General features: G+C 47.4%; 1 protein-coding gene across 1 annotated transcript; it reads left to right on the top strand.

Moving 5' to 3' along the window:
- Positions 1-585: 585 nt before the first annotated feature.
- On the top strand, positions 586-23441 carry ELMOD3 (ELMO domain containing 3). Its single transcript, XM_008155909.3, has 11 exons — positions 586-867; positions 4042-4119; positions 4592-4661; positions 7789-7857; positions 8738-8823; positions 10343-10466; positions 10716-10838; positions 14685-14815; positions 20178-20254; positions 20542-20669; positions 21100-23441. The coding sequence occupies exons 1-11, from the start codon at positions 814-816 to the stop codon at positions 21300-21302; spliced, it is 1143 nt and encodes a 380-aa protein (XP_008154131.2). The 5' UTR covers positions 586-813; the 3' UTR covers positions 21303-23441.
- Positions 23442-24194: the final 753 nt, after the last annotated feature.

The raw sequence follows: 24194 nt of genomic DNA on the forward strand, positions 1-24194 counted from the left end.
TAGGCATTTGACTAAGGCAGCTTATTTATTAAGAATGAATTTACAGCCCAGCTGGCATGGCTCAGTGGATAGAGCGTCGGCCTGCAGACTGAAGGGTCCCAGGTTCGATTCCGGCCAAGGGCACATGGCCGGGTTGTAGGCTCAATTCCCCAGCAGGGGGCATGCAGGAGGCAGCCGATCAATGATTCTCTCTCATCATTGATGTTTCTATCTCTCTCTCCCTCTCCCTTCCTCTCTGAAATCAATAAAGAAATACATTTTTTTTAAAAATGAATTTACAGCCCAGCTGGCATGGCTTAGTGGTTGAGCGTGGACCTATGAACCAGGAGGTCTCGGTTTGATTTCCAATCACAGCACATATCCGAGTTGTGGGCTCGATCCCAGTGTGAGGCATGCAGGAGGCAGCGATCAATGATTTTTTTCTCATCATTGATGTTTCTATCTCCCTCTCTGAAAAAAAAAATCTATTTAAAAAATAAAAAAATATTTTAAAAAGAACTAACAACAGATTTTTAAAGTCAGTTTTCTCAACAGAGGCATAACTGAATGATGAAACCAGTTTTCTTTATTTTTTTTTACAGGCCCGAGGCTTCGAAGACCTCAGGGACTCCTTTCAGTACTCACAGAAACCCACACCCTGGTGATGGCACATAGGGACTGTTTTCTTGCTCTAAGTCTGAATGACTGCCAAAAAGGAAGGCAAAGGTGGAGCAGTTGGATTTCTGGCTCTCCCCATAGCTTCTAATCGCAGACCTTCATAAACTCCTTTCTGAGCCCACGGACAAAGCTCACTTGAACAAATGATTCTGAGTCATGAATGAAAAATCTTGCTCTTTCCATAATGAGGAAGAATTAAGAGATGGACAGGTAAGCAAGCACTTCTGTTTTGGGGAAAAGTTTTGGTGTGGGGTATATCATTAACAGTAATAAAAACATATTATCAAGAGAATGTGGAACTTTATGTTTAGGAAAAACCCTCATTATAGTTCTCTTTGTTCTATTAGAAGAAGCTTCTATTCACCTCTGGGTCAGTTGCCTTTTCTGAGAACTTATTTTCTTAGTGGGTTATGAGATTTGAGTTAGAGTTTGCTTGGTAGAATGAGAATTTCAGTGAGGAATCTTCCTAGACATTTGTATTTCATTGATTTGTATTTCATTGATTCGGCCTGATTATCCTCAGACTCTTGGTTCAGTGTGACCTATCTCTGTGCAAGTCTTATCTTTCCCACTACCTTGCCTAGAAATGTTTTCTTCTTAGAGAGAGGAATGGAGAAAGAGATCGAGATTGATTTCTTGTTCCACTTATTGATGCATTCATTGATTGATTCTTGTATGTGCTCTGACCAAAAAAAAAAAAAATGTATTCCTAAGTGGAGCCTGTGGGATTTAGTGGTAGGAACTAGGACAAAGCCTTTTTGCTTTGGGGATTGCCTTCACTGAATTAAGACAGGTGAGCTGTATTTCCAAAGGGAAGTCTTTGGACACTGGAGGGGACTGAACTGGAGAGGGAAAGGAAGGATGAGATGAACCCTGAGTACACAGACCCCTGCAGGGAGTTGTTCAGCATGGTGAATCACCAAGTATTTTTGATAATGTATTTTGTGCCTAGTACTATGTGAATGAGTATGGGAAATAGAAAAGAAGTATACTAGTTAGAGAAGGTCCTTACGCTCAAAGCAGCAGATTCTGATAGGGGAGATAGGCCTTGGCAGAGAAACCTGTGGTACGTATAGAAAGGCTTTAGGACTTAAGGTAAGTGAGATACCATTGTAGCCCCAGTTGGTAAGGAGGCCACCTTTAGGAGGTAGAACTGGTTTTGAAGGGAACAGAGGACACAGAGAAGTTGGAGGTAGGTGTGTATTCTAGAGGAAAATCACGTGACCCCAGAAATAGAAGTGAGAGAAATTGCAATAGTGTGTTCATTGGATTGAAGTGGGAAATACTAGTACTTAGGCACCATGAGGCCAGTTTTGGAGGAGTTGGCTCAGTTGTGGTGTGTTAAGGGATCCATTCTCATCTCCCAGGGATAAAAAAAAATCAAAGCTGATTTTAAGGAGTATTAGCAAAAATATGTAGGAGGGATTAGAGTAATGGGATAATCTAGGATTATAGGGCTTTGACTTCAATGATTCCTTTATTAATTACTTTCCTTTGATTATTTTTTATTTATTCTACAGAAAATAATACATTCACATAATTCAAAATTCAAAACGTACAGAGAATATGTATGCTATGAAAAAATTGCCTTCTAACCCTGGCTGATTTGGCTCAGTGGATAGAGTGTCAGCCTGCGGACTGAAGGGTCCCGGGTTCAATTCCAGTCCAGGGTACATACCGGTTGTGGCTTGATCCCTGGCCCTGGTCAGGGCGCATATGTGGGAGGCAACTAATTGATGTGTCTCTCTCACATCGATGTTTCTCTCTGTCTCTCCCCCTCCTTTCCACTCTCAAAAAATCAATTGAAAATTATCCTCGGGTAAGGATTAACAACAACAACAAAAATTGCCACCCTAGTTGGTTTGGCTCAGTGGATAGAACATTATTCTGTGAACTGAAGGGTCCTGGGTTCGATTCTGGTCAAGGGCACATGCCCGGGTTGAGGGCTCGATTCCCAATAGGGAGCGTGGAGGAGGCGGCCGATCAATGATTATCTCATCATTGATGTTTCTATATCTTTTATTATTATTATTTTTTAAAATATATATATATTTTATTGATTTTTTACAGAGAGGAAGGGAGAGGGAGAGAGAGTTCGAAACATCGATGAGAAAGAAACATCAATCAGCTGCCTCCTGCACACCCCCTACTGGGGATGTGCCTGTAACCAAGGTACATGCCCTTGACCGAAATCGAACCTGGGACCCTTCAGTCCGCAGGCCGACGCTCTATCCACTGAGCCAAACAGGCTAGGGCTGATGTTTCTATCTCTTTCTCCCTCTCCCTTCCTCTCTGAAATCAATAAAAAAATATATTTTTTTAAAATTGCCTTCTACCCTTGTCCCCTGGCCACCAGTTTTTCTGTTGGAGGCAAACTTACCACTTCTGGAAATAGTCTCTGCAGACAAGCAAATGTGATTATGTATTATTTTAAAATATAAATAGTAAAACAGTGTATAATCTGCCCTTTGCTTTTTCACTTAATATGTTGTGAAGATTGTCCCATATTGTCCCTAACGCACTTTCTTATTCTTCTCTATGTGTATAATAGGCTCTCATTGAGTGAATATGCTCTAATTTGTTTAATTAGTTCATTAGTGAACATTTACTTTTTTACCCTTTTACCATTATAAACAGTGCTACAATGAATGACACCATAAGCATTTTATTTTGCACAAGAATGAGTATATCTGTTAGATGAATCCTAGAATGCAATTGCAGGTCCAGAATGTACAAAGCATGTATAATTTTGTCAGGTATTGTCAAGCTATTAGAAGTGGTAACAATTTACTCTCCAGTATTTGGTGTTCGATAATACACTAAGTGAAAAATATTATTTCAGAGTAGTTTTATTTTACATTTCTCTTATCCTGAGTAAGATAGAGCATCTTTTCATATGTTTAAGAACTATTTGTGTTTCTTTTTGTATAAAATAGCCATATCTATGCCTGTTTTTCTACTGGTTTGGGTTATTTTTAGAACTAATTTTTAACATATTAGGTAAATTAGTGCTATATGGGTGGTATGAGTTACAAAAAGTTTGTCAGGTTTGTTTTTTTAAGCTCTTATAGGGGAAAGGTTTGACTGAGCGGAACGGCCAAAAGTGAGGGAACTGCCTCACTGAACTTCGCTTACTCAGAGAGCTTTAAACAGAGCCAGGAAATCTGTGTAAGATTTCTGAGGTAACATTAACTCAGCTTTTTGCAGGTTTTCTTAACATTAGATTAAACAGAAGCTTTCCCTTATAGTATTTCTTGTAGTTAACTTCTTAGGAGTTCATCCATTTGTGTGTGTGTGTGTGGTACTGGGAAAAGGTGTGACATTTAAGCTGTCATCTTTGGGGATGACATGTGCCTGGGAGAGTGACTCTGGTTTGTCTTTCAGGTCAAAAGTGTGTCTGCTGGGAACTCTCCACCAAACGACAAGGACAGCAGTGCTCTTCTGGCTTTCAGGGGAATTCCTGTACATATTGCACACACTTTAGTACCTCCCGCCAATACAAGTTTTTGTTGCATGCCATTAGGTGGTGCCAGGAACCCATGACCCTGCCCTTCAGGAGCTCACACTGAGGAGAAGGGGTGTGGGGCACAAACAAGCAAAAAACAACCTCTGTCTAGTAAGATAATTGCTCTAGTGAAGCAAAATATAAAGTGCAACGGGAATACCAAAGGCACACCACTGCCCCATTGAGTTGTGTGGATTTTGATTGTTTACTAGGCGTGGAAGGCATACACGTCCCCCCATCACTCAACTTCTACATCAGAGTTGGAGTTTTCCAGGTGCCTCTCTTTAAGATTGGCTTTAATCAACCCATCAAGGTAGACTAGATCCTTCTGGCCTAAAGTTTCAAGGATAGTCAGTACAGTGGATGGGGCATGTTTGTGTGGTTGGGGGGACATCGATCTACCCTTCACTAAAGATCACTGCCCTGCAGATCTCGGAGTTGAAGAACCACAGCCTCCTCCGAGCCCTGACAGCAGACGCTAATGGATGGGCGCCAGGTGGTAAGTCCCCTTCAGGGCCCTTGGGGTCTGGGTGGGGCCCAAGTCAGAGCTGCCCATGGATCTGCTTTTCATCATTTGAATGTCTCACTACTTGTCCTACAGAATTTTGCAGATTTATCATTATTCAAGGAAAATTAGAATCAACACTGGAGGAGTCACAAGATCTGAGTTATAATCTAGCCCCACTAGCCCTGCTAGTGACTATGTGACAAATCATATAATCTCTCTGTCTACAGTAGAAATATTAAAACCTCCTTTATCCTCAAAAGGATATTATGATAATGAAATAAGACAGTATATGCAAAAGGGCTTTGAAAAAGCATCCTATTTTATCTGCTTTACATGGTTCTTTCCTACATTACTGGGTGGGCAAAAGCAGGTTTACAGTTGTTCGTATGGAAAATAATACAATAATCTGCCGAAACCAGTTTGGCTCAGTGGATAGAGCGTCGGCCTGCGGACTGGAAGGTCCCAGGTTCGATTCCGGTCAAGGGCATGTACCTTGGTTGCGGGCACATCCCCAGTAGGGGATGTGCACGAGGCAGCTGGTCGATGTTTCTCCCTCATCGACGTTTCTAGCTCTCTATCCCTCTCCCTTCCTCCCTGTAAAAATCAATAAAATATATTTAAAAAAATAATAATACAATAATCTATATATATAAGCGCCTAATATGCAAATTGTTCCCTTGTGAGTTCGACCAGACAACCAGGAGTTCGATTGCTCACTATGACGTGCGCTGACCACCAGGGGGCATTGTGGAATGAAGAAAGGCCCCAGCCGGAAGCCAAGGAAGGGAGGCCCCAGCCGGCCCTGATTGTGGGCCAGGCCTAAGGACCCTACCCATGCACGAATTTTGTGCACCGGGCCTCTAATCTATATATATATAAAGGCCTAAGCCAGTGGTTGGCAAACTGCGGCTCGCGAGCCACATGCGGCTCTTTGGCCCCTTGAGTTTTTAGCAAAGGCCAGCTTAGGAGTACCCTAATTAAGTTAATAACAATGTACCTACCTATATAGTTTAAGTTTTAAAAATTTGGCTCTCAAAAGAAATTTCAATTGTTGTACTGTTGATATTTGGCTCTGTTCACTAATGAGTTTGCCAACCATTGGCCTAAGCCACACCAGCATGCACACTGGCCACCAGGGGGCAGGCATTCAATACAAGAGCGGAAAACACAGGCATGGAAACATGGAACAAACTGGTGAATCTCGGAGGGAGGAGGGCGGAAAGAGATTAACCAAAGATCTTATATGCATACTAGAAGCCCTTGGCCTGGCCTGTGTGCACCCTCTTGCAATCCGGGACCCCTCAGGGGATGTCGGAGAGCTTGTTTTGGCCTGATCCTTGCAGGCCTGGCCGAGGGGCCCCACTGGTGCATGAATCCATGCACCAGGCTTCTAGTTGATAAATAATAATACAAGTATAAACTTTGTTTTGCATACTTACAATTATAAACCCACTTTTGCCCCACACTGTTTTTTTGTGGTGTTTTTGTTTTTGTTTTTGTTAATCCTCACCAGAGGATATGTTTTCCAATGATTTTTAGAGAGAGTGGAAGGGAGGGAGAAAGGGAGAGAGACATAGATGTGCAAGAGACACACCAATTTGCAACCTAGGTATGTGCCCTTGACTGGGAATTGAACCTGTGACCCTTTGGTGCATAGGCTGGTGCCCTAACCATTGAGCACACCATCCAGGGCGAAGGGGGGTTTTTTGTTTGTTTTTTACCATCCAGGGTTGAGTATTCTGTATTTTGTTGAAGTTATCCAGCTTGGAAGCCCTGAGGTTCTGTGTCTGCTGCCCCACCCAGAGTTTGGGGCTGGCAAGATTGAGTTTCCCAGAGTTCCAGATATTCAGGACCCCGGACCCATCTCATCTGCCACCACTCTTCACTGCCCACAACTGTGTCCATAATACTAGCTAACATGTGTTGAGCACTTACCTTTGGGCCACATATTCCCCGAAGAGGTTGAAGAGTTACATCGTCCCCATAGTAGTCCACGAGTGATTACCGATGGTTAAGTAACTGGCCCAAAGAACAGCTAACAAGTGGAGATGAACCGTTCACCAGCAATAGGCTAGAGCAAGCATGTCAAACTCAAAGGCTAACATGGGCCAAATAAACGAGGCATGCGGCCCGTGGGTCACGAGTTTGACGTGCTTGCTCTAGAGTGTGCTTTCAGCAACCATCCGCTACTGCTTCCCAGCCGCTTTCTCTTCCTCATTATCCACTAGTGTTTTGAGTTCTTGGTAGAATTTTATTTAATTTACAAGTATACTTTGAAAACAGTTTATTGTCACGTGACATCCTCAGCCATGAGTTCAAGGCAGAGAGGAACTGTCCTAAACTGCTTTTACCACTGAGGCTGGAGGGATCACAGTTTTTGGTATTTAACTGAAGTCTCTTCATCCTTTCCACTATTTGTTGACGGACAAATGGGGAAAACCAGTGACAGGACACACCACTAGCAATTTGGGCCAGAGAGTGACAGCTGTGGTTTGGAGAAAAGGGCCATGTGAGAGCCTATCCTGCTGTGTTTTTTTTTCTTCTACTTTTCCCTCCTCTTATCATGCTTTATTCATTCATCAAATATTGGGCACGTGTTATGTGTCAGGCACTGTACTAGGTTCTGGAGAGCCTCGCCCTCATGTGGCTCCCAGTGCAGTGGGGGAAAGATGGTCACAACACTGATAGGGCATCCAGGTGAGGGTGATAATCAGAATTAACTGAAGGATGAGAAGGAGTTACACCAGAAGGGGTTGCAATTGACGGGGCTTGCTGACTATCAGCAGAGGGAGAGCAGTCTGTGCCACGGTACTGAAGGTGGGAAGTATAGAGAAACTTTAGGTATCCTTTATGTCCTACGGCAGAGTTAGAGAGGTACGAAGGGTCCAGATTGTGAGAGTACTTAGATGCTATGCTAGAGAGTTGAGTTTTACCTTGAGAGTTATGGAGGATCCCTGGAGGGTTTTGGCCAGGGTGGGACATCAGATCTGCCTTTCTGAAAGCTCACTCTGGCAGCCTCGTGAAGAGGGTATCTGAGGGCAACAGGACCCAAGGCTGAGGGCTGACGGTGATGCAGACTACCCCAAGCTCAGAGGGTCTCCTTTTCTCACTGTTGCAGTTGTGAGCCCAGAGGTGCTCAGAGCCCAGGAAGAATGGGAAGCCGTGCAGAACATCCAGCCAGAGACAGGTAACTGCAAGAATGGCGCTATCTCCACACAATCTGCTGCTGGTAAAGGCACTGTCCACACATGAGGCTAATGTTTCTGTGACTCTGAGATGAGGAGACAATTCCTGAATGGTCTTATTTTGGCTGTGTGAAATAGAATAACAACTCTTTCCAAATCTAAAGACGACTTTCTGGAAGAAATGGGAATGAATGCCATGGGGAAAGGGCTGCCATCTACCCAACCCTGAGAGAACTCAGGGAGGAACTTGGCATGGTCAGCTTCTGTAGGGAGATGAGGATAGCAGAAGGATGGAGGCGGGCAGAAAGGGCCCCTGCATAAGGCTGAGCAGGTTGTTCACTGTACAAGGAAATCCCTGGAGTTGGGGGCTGAAGCCATCTGCTGGAAGGCTCTGAGCTTGGTAAAAATTGTCTCACATCTCTTTCTGAGAGCTACAGGAAAGTAGAACTAGGACCATATGGGAGAGACATTATTGTTAACTGACAAGTTAATTCCCTGTGGACTGGAACAAAGGATGGAGAGAGGGCCATTCATACATAGGGTGTGAGAAGGGGCAAAGTAGGAATTAGGAAATACCCCTAAGCAAAACTGTGGCACACTCTTATATGTGTACCTACTCCAGTCAGTGACACCCCCTCACAGATGAGTGGAATTTAGGGAGCCCCTGAGGGGCAGATCCTTCCCTACTTACAGCATAGATCGGCTTGCAAGCCTCTGACCAGCCTGGTCTGAAAGGGAAGTTGATCCAGCAGCTTTGGGTGTCTGATGTTTACAGCTGGCATCTGAGCTTAGAGGTGACAACTGGAACGCCTCAGTGAATGGCTGCTAACACTGACTACTGTTACAAATCCTGGGCTTTCTGCCTCTTCCCTTTTGCCACAGGAAGCCAGACAGACCAGCCTGCGCAGCTGATCTCCTTCAGTGAGGCCCTGCAGCATTTCCAGACCATCGACCTCTCCTCCTTCAAGGTATTGCATATGGAGGTTTGGGATCTCCACTTCTTCCCAGGAGCCAGGTTTCTATCCCACCAGGACAGGGCACTGGGCAAGCAGATGGAAGCTTCCAGTTGAGGGTCCTATCTCACCTAGAAAGATCTTGGGATATAGGGTCGTGGCTGCCAAAGACCCTTGTTGCATGCAGGGCCCCAGTGGCCTTTCTGGGCCTGTGCCCAGAGCTCTGGTGGCCCTGTCATACAGAGGTCCATGTAGCTGCTCTCTGCTCTTCCCTGGTAACGATGGGGAGGTCTGGAATCAAATGCTAGGTAGTTCCTTAAGGAAGCATGGCAGCCTGTCCAGAGCTGAGTAATTAATGGCTAATGTAGGAAAATATTCATTCTCTAAAGGTATTAGAAGCTATCTTGGAATTTTAAAAAATATGTAGGATTGGAAAAAGAAAGAATCCTATATAATAAAAGGCTAATATGCAAATCGACCGAATGGTCGAACTACCAGTTGCTATGATGCACACTGACCACCAGGGGGCAGACGCTCAATGCAGGAGCTGCCCCCCTGGTGGTCAGTGCACTCCCACAGGGGGAGCATCGCTCAGCCAGAAGCCAGGCTTACGGCTGGCGAGCGCAGCGGTAGTGGTGGGAGCCTCTCCTGCCTCCGTAGCAGCGCTAAGGACCCCTTGGGGGGTCCTGGACTGCGAGAGGGTGCAGGCTGGGCTGAGGGACACCCCCTCCCCCTCCAGTGCATGAAATTTTGTGCACTGTGCCTCTAGTATTGAGAATAAAAGCTGGCAAGCTTTCTGGGGCATCTTGAGTGACGAGTAGTAAGTTTAGAGGAATGTGATTTCAGATCTTGTACCTAAAACCTGGCTCAAGAGAGAGGCTGAGAAGATAGGAATCAGGTTGCCAGAAGCTACCCAGATCAGTTTGTTCTAAGTCCCTGGCAGCGGCCCTGAGCAATGAGAAGCCAGCATGGCCTGGTTTAGGAAGTGCTGGTTGTGGAGGTAGCAGAAGGCTCTGGCTCCCCTCAGAGGTATCCAGCTCCAAAAAAGTCTCCACTCAACTCCTGTCCCCACTGGCTGGCTCATCCTAGAATTTGAGAGTGGTGCTAGACTTTATAAATTACGTCCTTTATGGAGAGAGACAGAGGCAGACATACAAAGGCTATGCAGAAGCAGCCCTGCCAGGAAACCTGGTCTGGTGTTTGTGAGACCGCATGGGGGAGTCCCCACAGCCAGCCTCCTGACAGCCGATGGAGTAGCTAGTTCTGGAAGAGCCCGAAGGACCAAATGTACACAACTGGCTGAGAATGCTTGGGGACATCTATTTACAAAGAACTTAAGAGCTGGGAGAGCCTGTCTCCAGAGGTTCCACAGATGCTTCACAGCGTCTGCTCCCTTTCCCTGGCCCAGAGACCAGCACTTAATTGGGGGAACTATGTCTTTCTGCAAGAATAGTCCCTGTGCTCAGCCTAATGATAAGTTCATTAAAGCGGGTGAACCCAGCATGCTACCCCTTACCTGCAACTTTCTCCCCAGAAAAGAATCCGGCCAACGATTCGAAGGACTGGGCTTGCTGCCCTCCGGCACTGCCTCTTCGGGCCTCCAAAGCTCCACCAGGGCCTCCGTGAAGAAAGGGACTTGGTCCTGACCATTGCTCAGTGTGAGTGCACTGGTGCTGCCACAGAGCAGGTGCTGCCGATGAGGTCAGGCAGACAGCACTGTTTGCCCACCCTGTTACTAAGCCTCACCCAAGGGTCTTGCATTTTCCGTGTTGATGTGGGGAGCAGGGACTGAGAGGTAAAAGTCTGGGAGAACAGGTTGTCTTGAGTACAGTCTGGATCTGTCTTGAGAAGCACTTAGTCTTCCCTGAAGGACAATCCACCAGAAACATGGGTGTGTCTTGGGGCAGGTGGCCTGGATAGCCGAGACCCAACACATGGCCGAGTCCTCAAGACCATCTATAAGAAGCTGACCGGCTCCAAGTTTGACTGTGCCCTCCATGGAGATCACTGGGAAGATCTGGGCTTTCAGGGTAAGAGAGGGGAGTGGTTCGTCTTCTTTTCTTGGACCCCTGATTCCGGGACTAGAGTGAGAGCCCAGCACCATGCGAAGGGGTATCGGGGAAAGCCTTCCAGGAAGAGGGTAGAGCAAATGCAAGGGCCCTGACGTGACGCTTGCTTGCCTCGGTTAGAGAAACAGTGTGGCTGACGTGAGAAGAGAGAGGCAGGAGAAACGTTGACTTGTGGCCGTGCAGACCGTTGTCAAACACTTACTCTGGGGTGGAAACCGCTGGAGTGATAGGGTTTGGAATCTGGTTTTTTCTTTTTCCTCTTTTCCATTAATATTGATGAAAAGTTTGCTTTATTTTTGAGTGAAACAAAATTATTTCACCTGCTTTTGGATTGTGCTACTCTTTTTTCAAAATCATACCAAATTACACTTGTATAGAATAGGAAAATATCTTAATTTTAAAAGGAAACTTTATATACCCATGATTAATTGACAGTCTGTTGGTATTGATAACATGTTTAAGTCCCTTTATCCTCCCTCATGTATAATTGTCTTAAATATGTCCTCTATATACACTGAAATCATGTGTTTGATTTTTGTTTCAACCATTAAACAACTTAAGAATCTCAAGAGGAGAGGCAAAATCCATTGTATTTACTTTTCCATTGTTCTTTCTTCCTTTATGGTATTCCATAATTCCTTTTATCATTTCCTTTCTGTTTCAAAACATCTTTTAGGCATTTTAAAAAATATATATTTTATTGATTTTTTACAGAGAGGAAGGGAGAGAGATAGAGAGTTAGAAACATTGATGAGAGAGAAACATCGATCAGCTGCCTTCTGCACGCCCCCCACTGTGGATGTGCCCGCAACCAAGGTACGTGCCCTTGACCGGAATCGAACCTGGGACCTTTGTCTGCAGGCTGACGCTCTATCCACTGAGCCAAACCGGTTTCGGCATAGGCATTTTCTTATATAGGTCTAATGGTGATAAATTCTCTTACCCAAAGAGAAACAAGTCATCTGAGAATGACTTGATTTCCCCTTTACTTCTTTTTATTTATTTATTTTTTTATTGATTTATTACAGAGAGGAAGGGAGAGGGATAGAGAGTCAGAAACATCGATGAGAGAGAAACATCGATCAGCTGCCTCCTGCACATCCCCCACTGGGGATGTGCCCGCAACCAAGGTACATGCCCCTAACCGGAATCGAACCCGGGACCCTTCAGTCCGCAGGCCAACGCTCTATCCGCTGAGCCAAACCGGTTTCGGCGATTTGCCCTTTACTTCTGAAGGGTAATTTTCCTGGATATAGAATTCCATGTTGACAGTTCTTTTTCAGCACTTGATAAATGTGCTACTGCCTTTTGGGCTTCATGGTTTCTGATGAGAAAGCTGCTATCATTTTTATTTTTTTTAATATATTTTTATTGATTTCAGAGAGGAAGGGGGAGAGAGGAGAGAGAGAGAGAGAGAGAGAGAGAGAGAGAGGGAGAGAGAGAGAGAGAGAGAGAGAGAGAATGAGAGAGAGAGAGAGAGAGAGAGAGAGAAACAATGAGAGAGAATCATCGATCAGTTGCCTCTTGCAAGTCCCACACTGGGGATCGAGCCGGCAACCTGGGCATGTGCCTTGACCGAGAATTGAACCATGACCTTATGGTTCATAGGTCGATGCTGAACCACTGAGCCACGCTGGGCATTAAAATATATACATATATATTTTTTTATTTCAGAGAGGAAGAGAGAGAGCTAGAAACATCAATGATGAGAGAAAATCATTAATTGGCTGCCTCCTGCACACCCCCTACTGCGGGGTATCAAGCCCACAACCCAGGCATGTGCCTTTGGCCGGAATTGAACCTGGTACCCTTTAGTCTGCAGGCCAACTCTCTATCCACTGACTCAAACCTGCTAGGGCACTGCTGTCATTTTTAAAAATAAGTTTTTATTTATTTCAGAGAGAGGAAGGGAGAGGGAGAGAGAGATAGAAACATCAGTGATGTGAGAGAATCATCGATTGGCTACCTCCTTCATGCCTCCTACTGGGGACTGAGCTCGAAACCCGGGCATGTGCCCTGATCAGGAATTGAACCATGACCTCCTAGTTCAGTTCACTAAGCAACACCGGCCAACAAGCTACTGTCATTTGAATTATTTCTCCCTTATAGTTAAGGGGTTGTTTTTCTCTCTTTCTGTTTTCAAGATTTTTATTTTTTGTCTTTAGTTTGCAGCGTTTTAATTATGATGTGTCTTGGTGTGAATATCTTTCACTTTATTCCATTTGGGGTTTACTCAGCTTCTTGGATCTGTAGATTTTATGTCTTTTGCCAAATTTGATAAATATTCACCCATTATTGCTTTTGAGTACTTTTTTCAGCCCCACACTTTCTCCTCTCCTGTGGGACTCTGATGGCACAAATGCTAGGTCTTTTGTTATTGCTCCACAGGTCCCACGGGCTCTGTCTATAGCTCATGGATCTCTGGAGTGCTCCTCACTTTGTTTTGTTTTTTCCCTCATTGTTCAGATTGGGTAATTTAAATTGTTCCATCTTCAAGGTCACTGATTCTTTTCCTGTTATAGCTATTCTGCTGTTGAGCACATCCAATGGGTTTTTAATTTTAGTTATATTTACTGAGACTTTCATTTCTTTTCTAAGTGTGTTAGTAATTGCTTATCAAAGGCATTATCAAAGGTTTAATAACTATAACAACACAAATAGAGGAGTTCTGTAATTCAGGTCTCACTGGGGTAAGATCAAGGTGGCAGCAGAGCTGCATTCTTTTTTTTTTTTTAATAATATATTTTACTGATTTTTTACAGAGTGGAAGGGAGGAGGATAGAGAGTTAAACATCGATCAGCTGCCTCCTGCACACACACACCCCCACCACCACCACTGGGGATGTGCCCGCAACCAAGGTACATGCCCTTGACTGGAATTGTACCTGGGACCCTTCAGTCCACAGGCAGACGCTCTACCCACTGAGCCAAACCGGTGAGGGCCGAGCTGCATTCTTTTGGGGTTTCAGGAGAGACTCTGTTTCCTTGTCTTTTTCACCATCTAGAAGCTGCCTGCATTCCTCCTCCTTCATAGCATCTCTCTGAGCCCGATTCTATTCTCACATCTTTTTCTGACTGTTTCTGCCGCCCTCTTTCATTTTTTACATTGGGCCCTTCCAGATAATCCAGGGTAGTTTTCTTATCTGCTAATTAGCAACCTTAATTCTACCTGCAATCTTAATTCCCCCTTGGCCTGCAACATTGCATACACATAGGTTGTGGGGATTAGGACAGGGACAGTTTTGGAGGGGCCATTACTCTGCCTACAGCAGCTGCTTAAAAACCCTTATCTGGTGTTGCTATCTCCTGATTGCTCTTCTCATCCAAATTGTGATTTTCTTTGTGTAACAGGTGATTTTTTTATTGTGTCCCGAACATTTTGGGTGGGTATAGTGTAATGAGACTCTGGATCTTCTTTAAGTCTTCTATTTTAGCAGGCCTCCTCTGATACTGAGCCAATGGGGGGAGGAGGCTGTGACCTCATTACTGTCAGATGGGGTGGGAGCCCAGTTACCCCACTTGGCCTCCACTAGTACCACTGGCTGGGAAGGGCAGGGGTACCTCATTACTATTCCCATGTGGCCTCCACTTCACTTCCAGTGCCACCAGAGGGAAGGAGGCTCCTTAGCACCAGGAAAGGATAAAGTCCCACTTCTCTGACTGCCCTGCTAAGGGGTGTCCTGTTACAGTCAGGAAAGTCTAGGCTCTCCACTTGGCCTATAACTAAGTCATTGACGCTCCCGGGAGCAAGCATTTCATTAAGTATTGCTCTCATCGCCCTCAATTTCCTCCTGGTTTCTGCTATAGGAGCAAACCCAGCCACAGACCTGAGAGGAGCGGGCTTCCTTGCCCTCCTGCATCTGCTGTACCTGGTGATGGACTCAAAGACCTTGCTGATGGCCCAGGAGATTTTCCGCCTGTCTCATCACCATATCCAGGTGGGGCTCTGGTGGGAAGCCAGCAGAGAGGGCTGTGGAGCTAGGACCTGGGCTCAGGGCTCTTTGAGCAGCCAGGCGGGCCTCCCAGGTAAACCTCTCATTGCTGAGGGCTCTTAGGACAACTGGGGCAAAACCAGGATTTGTCTTCCCCTGTCAATGCTGGAATCTGAGCTCTAGCACTCATTAGCATGAGTCTCAAGCATTGCCTCAATTCCCCAGAGCCTCAGTTTCCTCATCTGTAGAATGGAAATCATGGAAACTTCAGCTGGGTAGTTGGAAAAATTAAAGGAGATAATGTACAAAAGCACTAGGCAACTCACCACCCTCCCTGGGAAATCCCGGAGTCTGAAGGAAAAGAGTCCACCTTGTGTGCCCCAGAGAAGGTTTGCTTCTGGGTCAGGAGTTACTGACAGGCTGGAAGTGGCTTTTGTAGCCCTCAGTCTCTGTCCAGGTCTGCTCCCTGGGGTTGGGCTAGATGGTTTTCCCAGTTAGTAAAAGGTGGTAGGTATTCCCTCCATTTTAGAAATGAATTTGACCTGTTTCTTGCCATGCGTCTCCCAGATTTGTGGGACCTGGAATTCATTCACTAAACAAATATTTATTCAGCACCTCCTGTGCTAGTTATTTTTCTTGATGCTTGAGATACATCAGTGAGCAAAACAAAGGTCCTTCCAGCAGAGAAGACAAGTAAGCATAATACATACACTAATGATGGGAATATTAGAAGGTGATTCGTGTGCTAAGGAAAAAGCACAGGTGGGCTAAGGTTTGGAGAATGTGGGGAGGGGTTACAGTATTTTATGGGATGGTCAAGGTATCTCCCATGAGAGGGCAAGACTTAAACCAAGCCTTTGAAGAGGTGAGGGTGTCAGCCAAGCTGGTTTCTGGGGAAGAGCATTCCACACAGAGGGAGCAGCTACAGCACAGGTCCTGAGGAGAGAGTGTCCGGCATGTGAAGAATAGCAGGGAAGCTGGCTGGAGCGGAAGGAGGAAGGGAGGGCAGTAGGAAGGGAGGTCAGAGGTTAATAGGGACCAGATGGCGTAGTTCCTGGTAGGTACGATAAGGGCTTTTGATTTTACTCTGAGCAAAATGAGGGTTTTCAGCAGCTTGGAGTACCTTGAAAGGTTTAAATGGATCCTACCAGCTGCCTGGTGGAGAATAGTCTAGAGCAACAGTTTTTAACTGACATGCCACAAGAATTTTTAAAACATGTCATACCTATTTAGTCAGGGGCACTGACTCTTTTTTCCTAGGTTTTCAAATAAGAAAATGACAACAGCCAACACAACAATAGCCATCTGGTGTGAATGAATCAAAATTATACCTTTGTTAGGTTGAAAGTCTCTGGTCTAGGGCTTTATAATCAAGTTGTAGGTGATGGTGGTGTGGAGGGTCTTCTCAGAGGAGGTGGTGTGAAGTGGTCAGATGCTGGATATAGAATCTTGAGCGTATGGGCTTAAGAGAGTAGAGCCAGCATATTTTTCTGATGGATGGAATATGAGTGTAAGAAAAAGAGGGGATTCGATGATGATTTTTAAAAATATATTTTTATTGATTTCAGAGAGGAAGGAAGAGGGAGAGAGAGAGAGAAACATCAATGGTGAGAGACAATCATTGATCAGCTGCCTCCTGCACGCCCCCTACTGGGGATTGAGCCCGAAACCCGGACATGTGCCCTTGGCCGGAATCGAACCTGGGACCCTTCAGTCTGCAGGCCAATGCTCTATCCACCAAGCCAAACTGGCTAGGGCTAGCTTTTTTAAAAAAATATGTTTTTATTGATTTTAAAGAGAGAGAGGAAGGGAGGGAGGGAGGGAGGGAGAGAGAGAGAGGAGAGAGAGAGAGAGAGAGAGAGAGAGATTGATGAGAGAGAAACATCAATCAGTTGCCTCCTGCATGAGAGAGAGAGAGAGAGAGAGAGAGAGAGAGAGAGAGAGAGAGAGAGAGAGATTGATGAGAGAGAAACATCAGTCGCTGCCTCCTGCATGCACCCTACTGGGGACTGAGCCCACAACCCCAGCATGTGCCCTGACCATGACCTTTTGGTGCAGAGGACAACACTCAACCACCTGAGCCACACTGGCCAGGGCCTAGCTAGCTTTTTTTATAATTCCTTGAACTATTAGTAATTCCAAGGTTTTAAAGTAAAACTTAATCTGAAGAGCTTCTGGATCTTGAAAACAATTTTCCAGGAGGCATGTATGAGATCAGAGTAACAGTTGGGGGACACGGCCCAGCCAATAGCCATTCCTATTCCTATTTCTCTCCAAAGGGGAAAACTAATGTTTCAGGGACCTGTGTACATCCTGCTAAAGGGGAATGGGCCCAGAACTAGAAATGCTGGGGCGATGGACTGGGCCCCCCATGAGTGCGGGCAGTGTGACTGCTCAGCCCACGCTGTCCTGAGGAGTGCTGCAGTCACCTGGGGTGGGGGGTGCAGACTCCGAGGACCCTCCCCAGAACTACGGATTGGAACCTCCAGGGGGGTCATGTCAGCAGCAGCCACCAAAGACCATCTAGGCTTCCTGTTCAGTTCTCAAAGGTGCTTAAGCATGAAGAGAAGGGAAACTTTAAATGGAAACCCAAAATGCCCGGGTCTGGTTCCCTCTACTGTCTGCTAGTTCCCTAAACACAGCCTCACTGTAGTATTTTAGCTTAAAGGAACACTTTTCAGATCCAAAAGAACTGTTGAAGGAACGGAGACACTGAGATCTGAATTCCAGTGAAAACTGCTTTTTAATAAGTGGGCTTTAAATGAATGTTCCTGAGAGTGAATGAACACTAGGTGTAAATCTCCTCTTCCTCATGTTGCTACCATATTCTTGTTCCCATATTTATCTTAGACTGAAAAAAATCAAGGGAAAGGCGATATTATGCAAGTATATACAATTAAATATGCAATACAAGAAGGTATAACCCCCTGTCCAGGTGGCTCAGTTGGTTGGAGTGTTCTCCCATACACCAAAAGGTTGTGGGTTCGATTCCCAGTCAGGGCACATACCTAGATTGCGGGTTTGATTCCTGGTCAGTGCGTGTACTGGAAGCAATGGATCGATGTTTCTCACATTGATGTTTCTCTCTCTCTCCCTTTCCCTCTCTAAAAATCAATAAAAACATATCCTCAGGTGATGATTTAAAAAAAAAAAAAGTAAGAAGGTATAAATGCATTGCTGCTTACCTCAGCCACGCACATTGAGGCAAAAATAATAATTATGAACGTTTGTTAGCACCTACTTAGACTGATGCTGTACTGAGTATTTTGCATATAACATCTAAATTACTCCTTAGAGCAACTCTGTGAGGTAGGTTGTGGGATAATAGAAAATGTCAACTGTAGATAATAAAACGTATCTCGTAGAATTTTTGTAATGATTAGTGTCTTGACTCCACCCAGCATGGCACTTGGTCCGGGTCCCCAGGAACCTCCAGGTTCTGTGATTCACTGGAGGGTTCACGGGACTTGGCAGAGAGTCACAGCCATGATGTGGCTGAGCCAAAGCAGAGTCAGCAGGGGAAGAAATGCATGGGACAAAACCCATAGGAAACCTGGTGCCGGCTTCCAAGAGTCCTCTCCCAGTGGAATCACACAGGACACACTTAATTCCTCCAGCAAGTAAAATGGTGCCAACCCGGGAGCTCTTAGAAATTCAGTACCTAAGGCTTATACTGGGGGGTGGCCATGCAGGCCCCATCTGTAGCACACACCAGAATTCCAGAGTCCCAGAGGGGAAGCAGAGTTTACACAGTGAGTCATCCTGAGGGAATGGCGGGCGTCTCTCATAACCCAAGTGCCCAGATGCCAGCCAAGGGCTAACCTTGTATGCAGGCCTTTCTAAGAACAGCAGTTTGAGGCCACTGTGTTAACTCAAAGTGCATTTCCCTTTTTGTTTTGAGAGATAGGAAAGCTATCTCAATGTTTGGGTGGCTTTACTAAGGACACACAGCTAGCAGGTGGCCAGGCCAAGATCTGGAACTCAGGTGTCATGGAAGACCCTGAGAAAAGCTGGGTGGGGCTCGACGGGTCAGGCAGTGATGTCCACTAAAACCTAGATCTGCACTGTCCACCACAGCAGCCGAGCACGTGTCGCTATGAGCACTTGGAGTCATGCTAGGATGAGCTAAAGAAGTGTTGCATTTTACATTTTATTTTATTTAAATTTAAATTTAAATTTAAATAGGTGCATGTGGTTAGTTGCTACCATACTGGACAGAACAGTATATTATAATGTAGTGAGTCTCCTTGGGGAAGTAGATGGATAAATAGACTGTGACTCTTGTTCTAAACTACGGAATGCACTGATCTGTCTGTCCTTCTCAGTGGATGCCCTTGTGTACGTTCAACAATGAAAACTAACGTAATATTTGCAAATCCCCTGCAAAACGTTTTTCATTTGCTTTCACTTTTGTGTGTGTGTGTGTGTGTGTGTGTGTGTGTGTGTGTGTGTGTGTGTGTTTTGTTTTGGTTATTAAATAGGAAGGAATTTGCTCCTCTAAAAATAGAGCTTTGAGGTGGACCCTGCAGGGCATCCTGAGGCCCACCCTGGTGAAGTGCTGGTGGGACTCCATGCAGCCTCTCGGGAGTGCTCAGGCCTCTGCTATGAGAGATGGGGTGTCCAGCAAGTCAAGGCTGACTTTCTACGTACTTGCACCTTCTCTGTCTGATTTTGGATGAAGTGCTATGAGCAAATAACCAGAAGCCGAGGGAGGGAAGAAGAGACTTTAAGAACCTATATAGTTAGTTAGGTACCTGGGCCTCACTCTCTCATGTTCATCCTAACCCCAGGGGTCCCTGGCAGCACATGGGTAGGTCTGGTGAAGGCCAACGAGAGCTCATGGGTTGGGATGTTGAAGAAGCGGGAGAACTCTCCCAGGTGTTATGCAAACCAGCTTTGGAGAGAATTACCCCAGTTGGAATCCTGGTTCCGCTGCCTTAAGAAAGGTATTTCGCCCTAACCGGTTTGGCTCAGTGGATAGAGCGTCGGCCTGCGGACTCAAGGGTCCCGGGTTCGATTCCGGTCAAGGGCATGTACCTTGGTTGCAGGCAACTCCCTAGTAGGGGGTGTGCAGGAGGCAGCTGATCGATGTTCCTCTCTCATCGATGTTTCTAACTCTCTATCCCTCTCCCTTCCTCTCTGTAAAAAAATCAATAAAAAATAAAAAAAAAGAAAGGTATTTCACCAAAGCTTCCATATCCTCATTTATCTGTGAGATGGGAAGATCATTGTGAAAATTAAGTGGATAACATCGCCGCTGCCTCTGGGCCGTGCTGCTGTTACTGCCTGTAGGCCAGGCTGGGTTGTGGAAGAGGGAAACCCAGAAGGCAAGACCCGGGTTGCCACTGACGTGCCACTTCCATTCCAGCAATTCCCCTTCTGTTTGATGTCTGTGAATATCACCCGCATCGCCATCCAGGCCTTAAGAGAGGAGTGTCTCTCCAGGTGAGTCCTCCCACTGCTCATCCCCCCGCCCCCTCAACCCCACCGGCTGATTAGAAGGACCCAGCAGAGCCTGGTTCCCTCCCTCCCTGCCTCATTCTCCCCAGCTTCCTTCCTCACCTGCGGGCTTCTGGGGGCACTAGGCAACATCCATGTGCACCGGGCCCATCTGCCAGCCCACCCCCAGCCCTGAGCTCCGATGTGGAGGCTGCCTGGGGAATGGCTCCCCGGGAGGGAGTGGGGAAGGGCACCCAGGTGCCAGGCTTTGTCCACCACCTCCCTTCCTGCAGGGAGTGTAATCGGCAGCAGAAGGTGATCCCAGTGGTGAACAGCTTCTATGCCGCCACTTTCCTCCACCTCGCTCATGTCTGGAAGACGCAGCAGAAGACGATCGCAGACTCGGGCTTTGTCCTCAAAGGTGTGCTTCCTTCTGGGGAGGCCTAGCTCTTCCACGGCGTCCCCAGGCTTAGGGACCTCAGGGTGGTGACTAGACTGGGTTTGGCTGCAGTTCCCTTCCAGCCCACCCTCTGGAGCCTGCTAGCTCTCCCTTGTCTGCCACCCCTCCTCCCTTTCTGCCCTTGTACCTGTGGTGATATTTTCTGAATCAAAAGCTGGGTCTGACAGTGGACTGACTATTCTAAGTCGCAGTTGTCCTGGGCAAGGTAGGGTGCGTGGTCCCTGTGGGTCCTGTGGTCCCTTGATCTCCCTCCATGGTGAGCTCCCCATCTTAGAGGGCTCTTCCACCTCTCTCCCTAGGACCCGGGCTGGGGTACTCCCAGAGCTGCTGGGCCCTGGACTGTGCATCCAAAGCCCCCCAAGCCTTTTGTTCCCAATGCTCTCTGTTCCAGACTTGGAAGTGTTGGCCAAGAAGAGCCCCCGGCGGCTGCTCAAGACCCTGGAGACCTACTTGGCTGGAGTATCGAAGGGACAGACCTCCTTGCTGGGAGCACAGAAGTGCTGTGAGGCATCAGCCCCTCACTCCAAGGACCTCACTTTCACAGGCGTGTGTGACCTGCCACCACACTCATCCGAAGGCACGTGGCCGGTCTGACCGCCGAGGCAAACCTTGTCAGGAACACCTGGCTGGACCACGCCCCTTCTCATCTCAGCAGAAGGGACGTGGAAGCTCCCAGGCCTGGTCGGGGGAGCCAAGGACCTCCTCCTCATGAGACACGGGCAGTCAGACTTGACACACTCCCTACAGATCTGCCTCCTTTGCTGTCATCTGAGTTGGGCTCTAGGTCATCTCGGGGAGAGTGAATGGATCGTGAGGTGGGAGAGCCCCATCAGGATGTTCCACACGCCCCCAGGTAGGGCTTTCAGAGCCCTGGTGGCCATAGGAGAGGGACCAGACAGGGACATAGAATATGAAGGGAGGTGGCAGTGGCAGCAGCCAACAGGGGGCAGCATGAACCAGAGCAAGACGCCTGAGGCCACAGCTGGGCCCGCCTTCCTCTCCTCCATCCACCAGGCCAGTATAAGAACCCCGGGGGGGGGGGCGGGGGGGGGGCCTTCTGGCCTTGCATTTGTCCCATCTCCTCTCCTCCCCGCTGTTTATGGTGCAGAACGGGGCCTTTGGCCGAGTCTCCATTGCTGCCCGTCCTAACTGCCTGCCAGCTGGGCTTCCCCAGGGAGGTTGTGCGGTGCCATCCAGATGGTTTTCTAGCCTGGTTGGGGAAGGAGGAAATCAGCAGTTACTGAATAAAAGAATTGTTCTGGGTAAGGTTTCCACGTGTTTCCTCCAAGACAAGCCTTGTGCCTTCCCCAAGCCCTGCTAGAGCCAGGCACTCCTACCGGGTGAAGACCCTGGTCAGGGCTCCCGGAGAGGGCGCTGTGCCCTCACCAAACTCCACTGAGTTCACGTGACGTCCACCCTGCACTTGCAGGTCCAGAGACTTACACTCTAACCAGTGGGCGAGGTGAACCTGGCTCTTGTTAAGATTGACTGGTGTGCCATGGCCAGTTTGGTTCACTGTATAGAGCACTGGCCCATGGACTGAAGGGTCAGTGTTCGATTCCGGTCAAGGGCACGTACCTGGATTGCCGGCTGAATCCCCAGCCTGGTCGGGTACATGCAGGAGGCAACCAATTGATGTGTCTCTCTCACATCGATGTTTCTCTGTCTCTCCCCCTCCCACTCTCTCTAAAAATCAGTGGAAAAATATCCTTAGGTGAGGATTATCAACAAAAAAAGATGGACTGTTATGAAGTGCCCACACTGGTTTTTTCCTGCACAATTTGTTTCTGGGGACGCTGGCTGTTCCTTCATTCACAAACAGCCTCCAGCCCAGGGTATCCGGACCTGGGGCGGGGGCCCCACTACCCTGCTCTCCGGTCCTCTGCCCTCCCTCCAGTAGAGCGTGAGAGACCCTGTCGAGCCCCTGCAGGCCTCTCCAAGGCTGACCCTCTGGAGGTGGGGCCATCACGGGGGTGGGGTTGACACATGGCCACGCCAGGGGGGAAGGGATCTTGTCAGTCAGCAGGATGCCTGGTGGGGCTGGCAACAGGCCCTGCAGTGTGCCTGTGTCCTCTTTGCCCGACCGGAACTAACCCTTCCTCCAGTCCGGGCTTAGCTCACCAGCAGAGGTGCAGGGAGATGGGTGGGTTGGAATGCAGCAGGGCACAGCCCAGCCTCCACTTCGGTGTCAGGTTCAGTGGTTCCTTCCTGCAGATTCCTTCCCCCTGCTCTGAGTCCAGGCTTCTCAGCAGACCTGACTGCACACTCAGCCCGAGCACTGCCAGGGCTGGCCAAATGGGCCTTTCGCTGGAGGGGAGGCCAGCGGCCTCGCAGGTGCCCTCTTCCCACACCCTCCCTGTGCAACACTCTCCAGACGGCGGAGTGCTCACAGCTCCACAGCAGTAACACCGTCCGGGGATCAAGTTCTGTTGATGGACTGTTTGGGTGGGCGGCGGGGGAGGGGTGTTAGTCTCTAAAAACTCTGAAGAAGATGCAAAGCCCTAGCCAGTCTGGCTCAGTGGATAGAGCGTTGGCCTGCAGATGGAAGGGTCCCAGGTTCGATTCTGGTCAAGGGCATGTACCTCAATTTCAGGCTCCTCCCTGGCCCGGGCCCTGGTCAGGGCTCGTGCAGGAGGCAACCAATCAATGTGTTTCTCTCACATTGATATTTCTCTCTGTCCTTCCCTCTCTCTTCCACTCACTCTAAAAATCAATAAAAAAAATATTCTTGGGTGAGGATTAAAAATAAAAATTTTAAAAAATGAAAAAGTAGATGCAAAAATCTTAATCTGTATTTTTTGGCAGGGAAAGGCCTGCCTAGGCCTTTCATGGGAGACTTAAAATGTTTCACAACCCTAAAGGTGTCAGAACTACAGGTTTGGTGCAGCCCCTAACCCCTCCTCTTAAAAATCATCCCTGAAGCTTCTGGTCAAGATAGCAGAGTCGTGCTCTTTAAAAAACTTCCCCCGGTACATGCTCTGTGTCGGCTATCAGGTGGAGGACTGTGCAGAGAAAGGTGGATATCCAGGGAGCTGGTTTTTTATGCCTCTTGGCACAAAATCAACAAGATGAACTTGATTAGAACTTCTGTTTAGAATGGAAAGAGCAAGCATGTCAGCTCAGAAGCCACAGAGCCCCAAGGGCCCAGGGGTGAGCTGGGTCAGCACAGACGTGCCCGGCCAGGCCTCGCACTCTGGTCTAGGCCCACACAGCCCTGCCTCGCTGTCGTCCCCCTGGGTCATGCGCTCAGGATGGGACCGCTTTGGGGCAACTCCATTCTCCCCGTGTTTAGCTATCTAGCCTCTTTGATGTTCCAGCCACCACCTGTTACACAAGAGCATGAACTCAGGGGCTCTAGTAATACATGACAATGTGCCGTGACGTGACAAGCCAGACTTCTGCACAGGAGGGAGAGCGGTGCTGTTGCCTGGCGAGCATGTGTCACTTGGAAGCAGTGGTTTATTAGGGCAGCTGAGGAAATGCTGG

The sequence above is a fragment of the Eptesicus fuscus genome, chromosome 16, assembly GCF_027574615.1.
Source record: "Eptesicus fuscus isolate TK198812 chromosome 16, DD_ASM_mEF_20220401, whole genome shotgun sequence".
NCBI lineage: Eukaryota > Metazoa > Chordata > Mammalia > Chiroptera > Vespertilionidae > Eptesicus > Eptesicus fuscus.

What these genes read in the sequence shown, in the direction of transcription:
- ELMOD3 (XM_008155909.3), top strand. Translation starts at nt 814, where the DNA reads ATGAATGAAAAATCTTGCTCTTTCCATAATGAGGAAGAATTAAGAGAT. An exon ending in TGGCTTTCAGGGGAATTCCT is followed by an intron (nt 4,120 to 4,591) that starts GTACATATTGCA and finishes ACTGCCCTGCAG; the next exon opens with ATCTCGGAGTTGAAGAACCA. An exon ending in TCGACCTCTCCTCCTTCAAG is followed by an intron (nt 8,824 to 10,342) that starts GTATTGCATATG and finishes CTTTCTCCCCAG; the next exon opens with AAAAGAATCCGGCCAACGAT.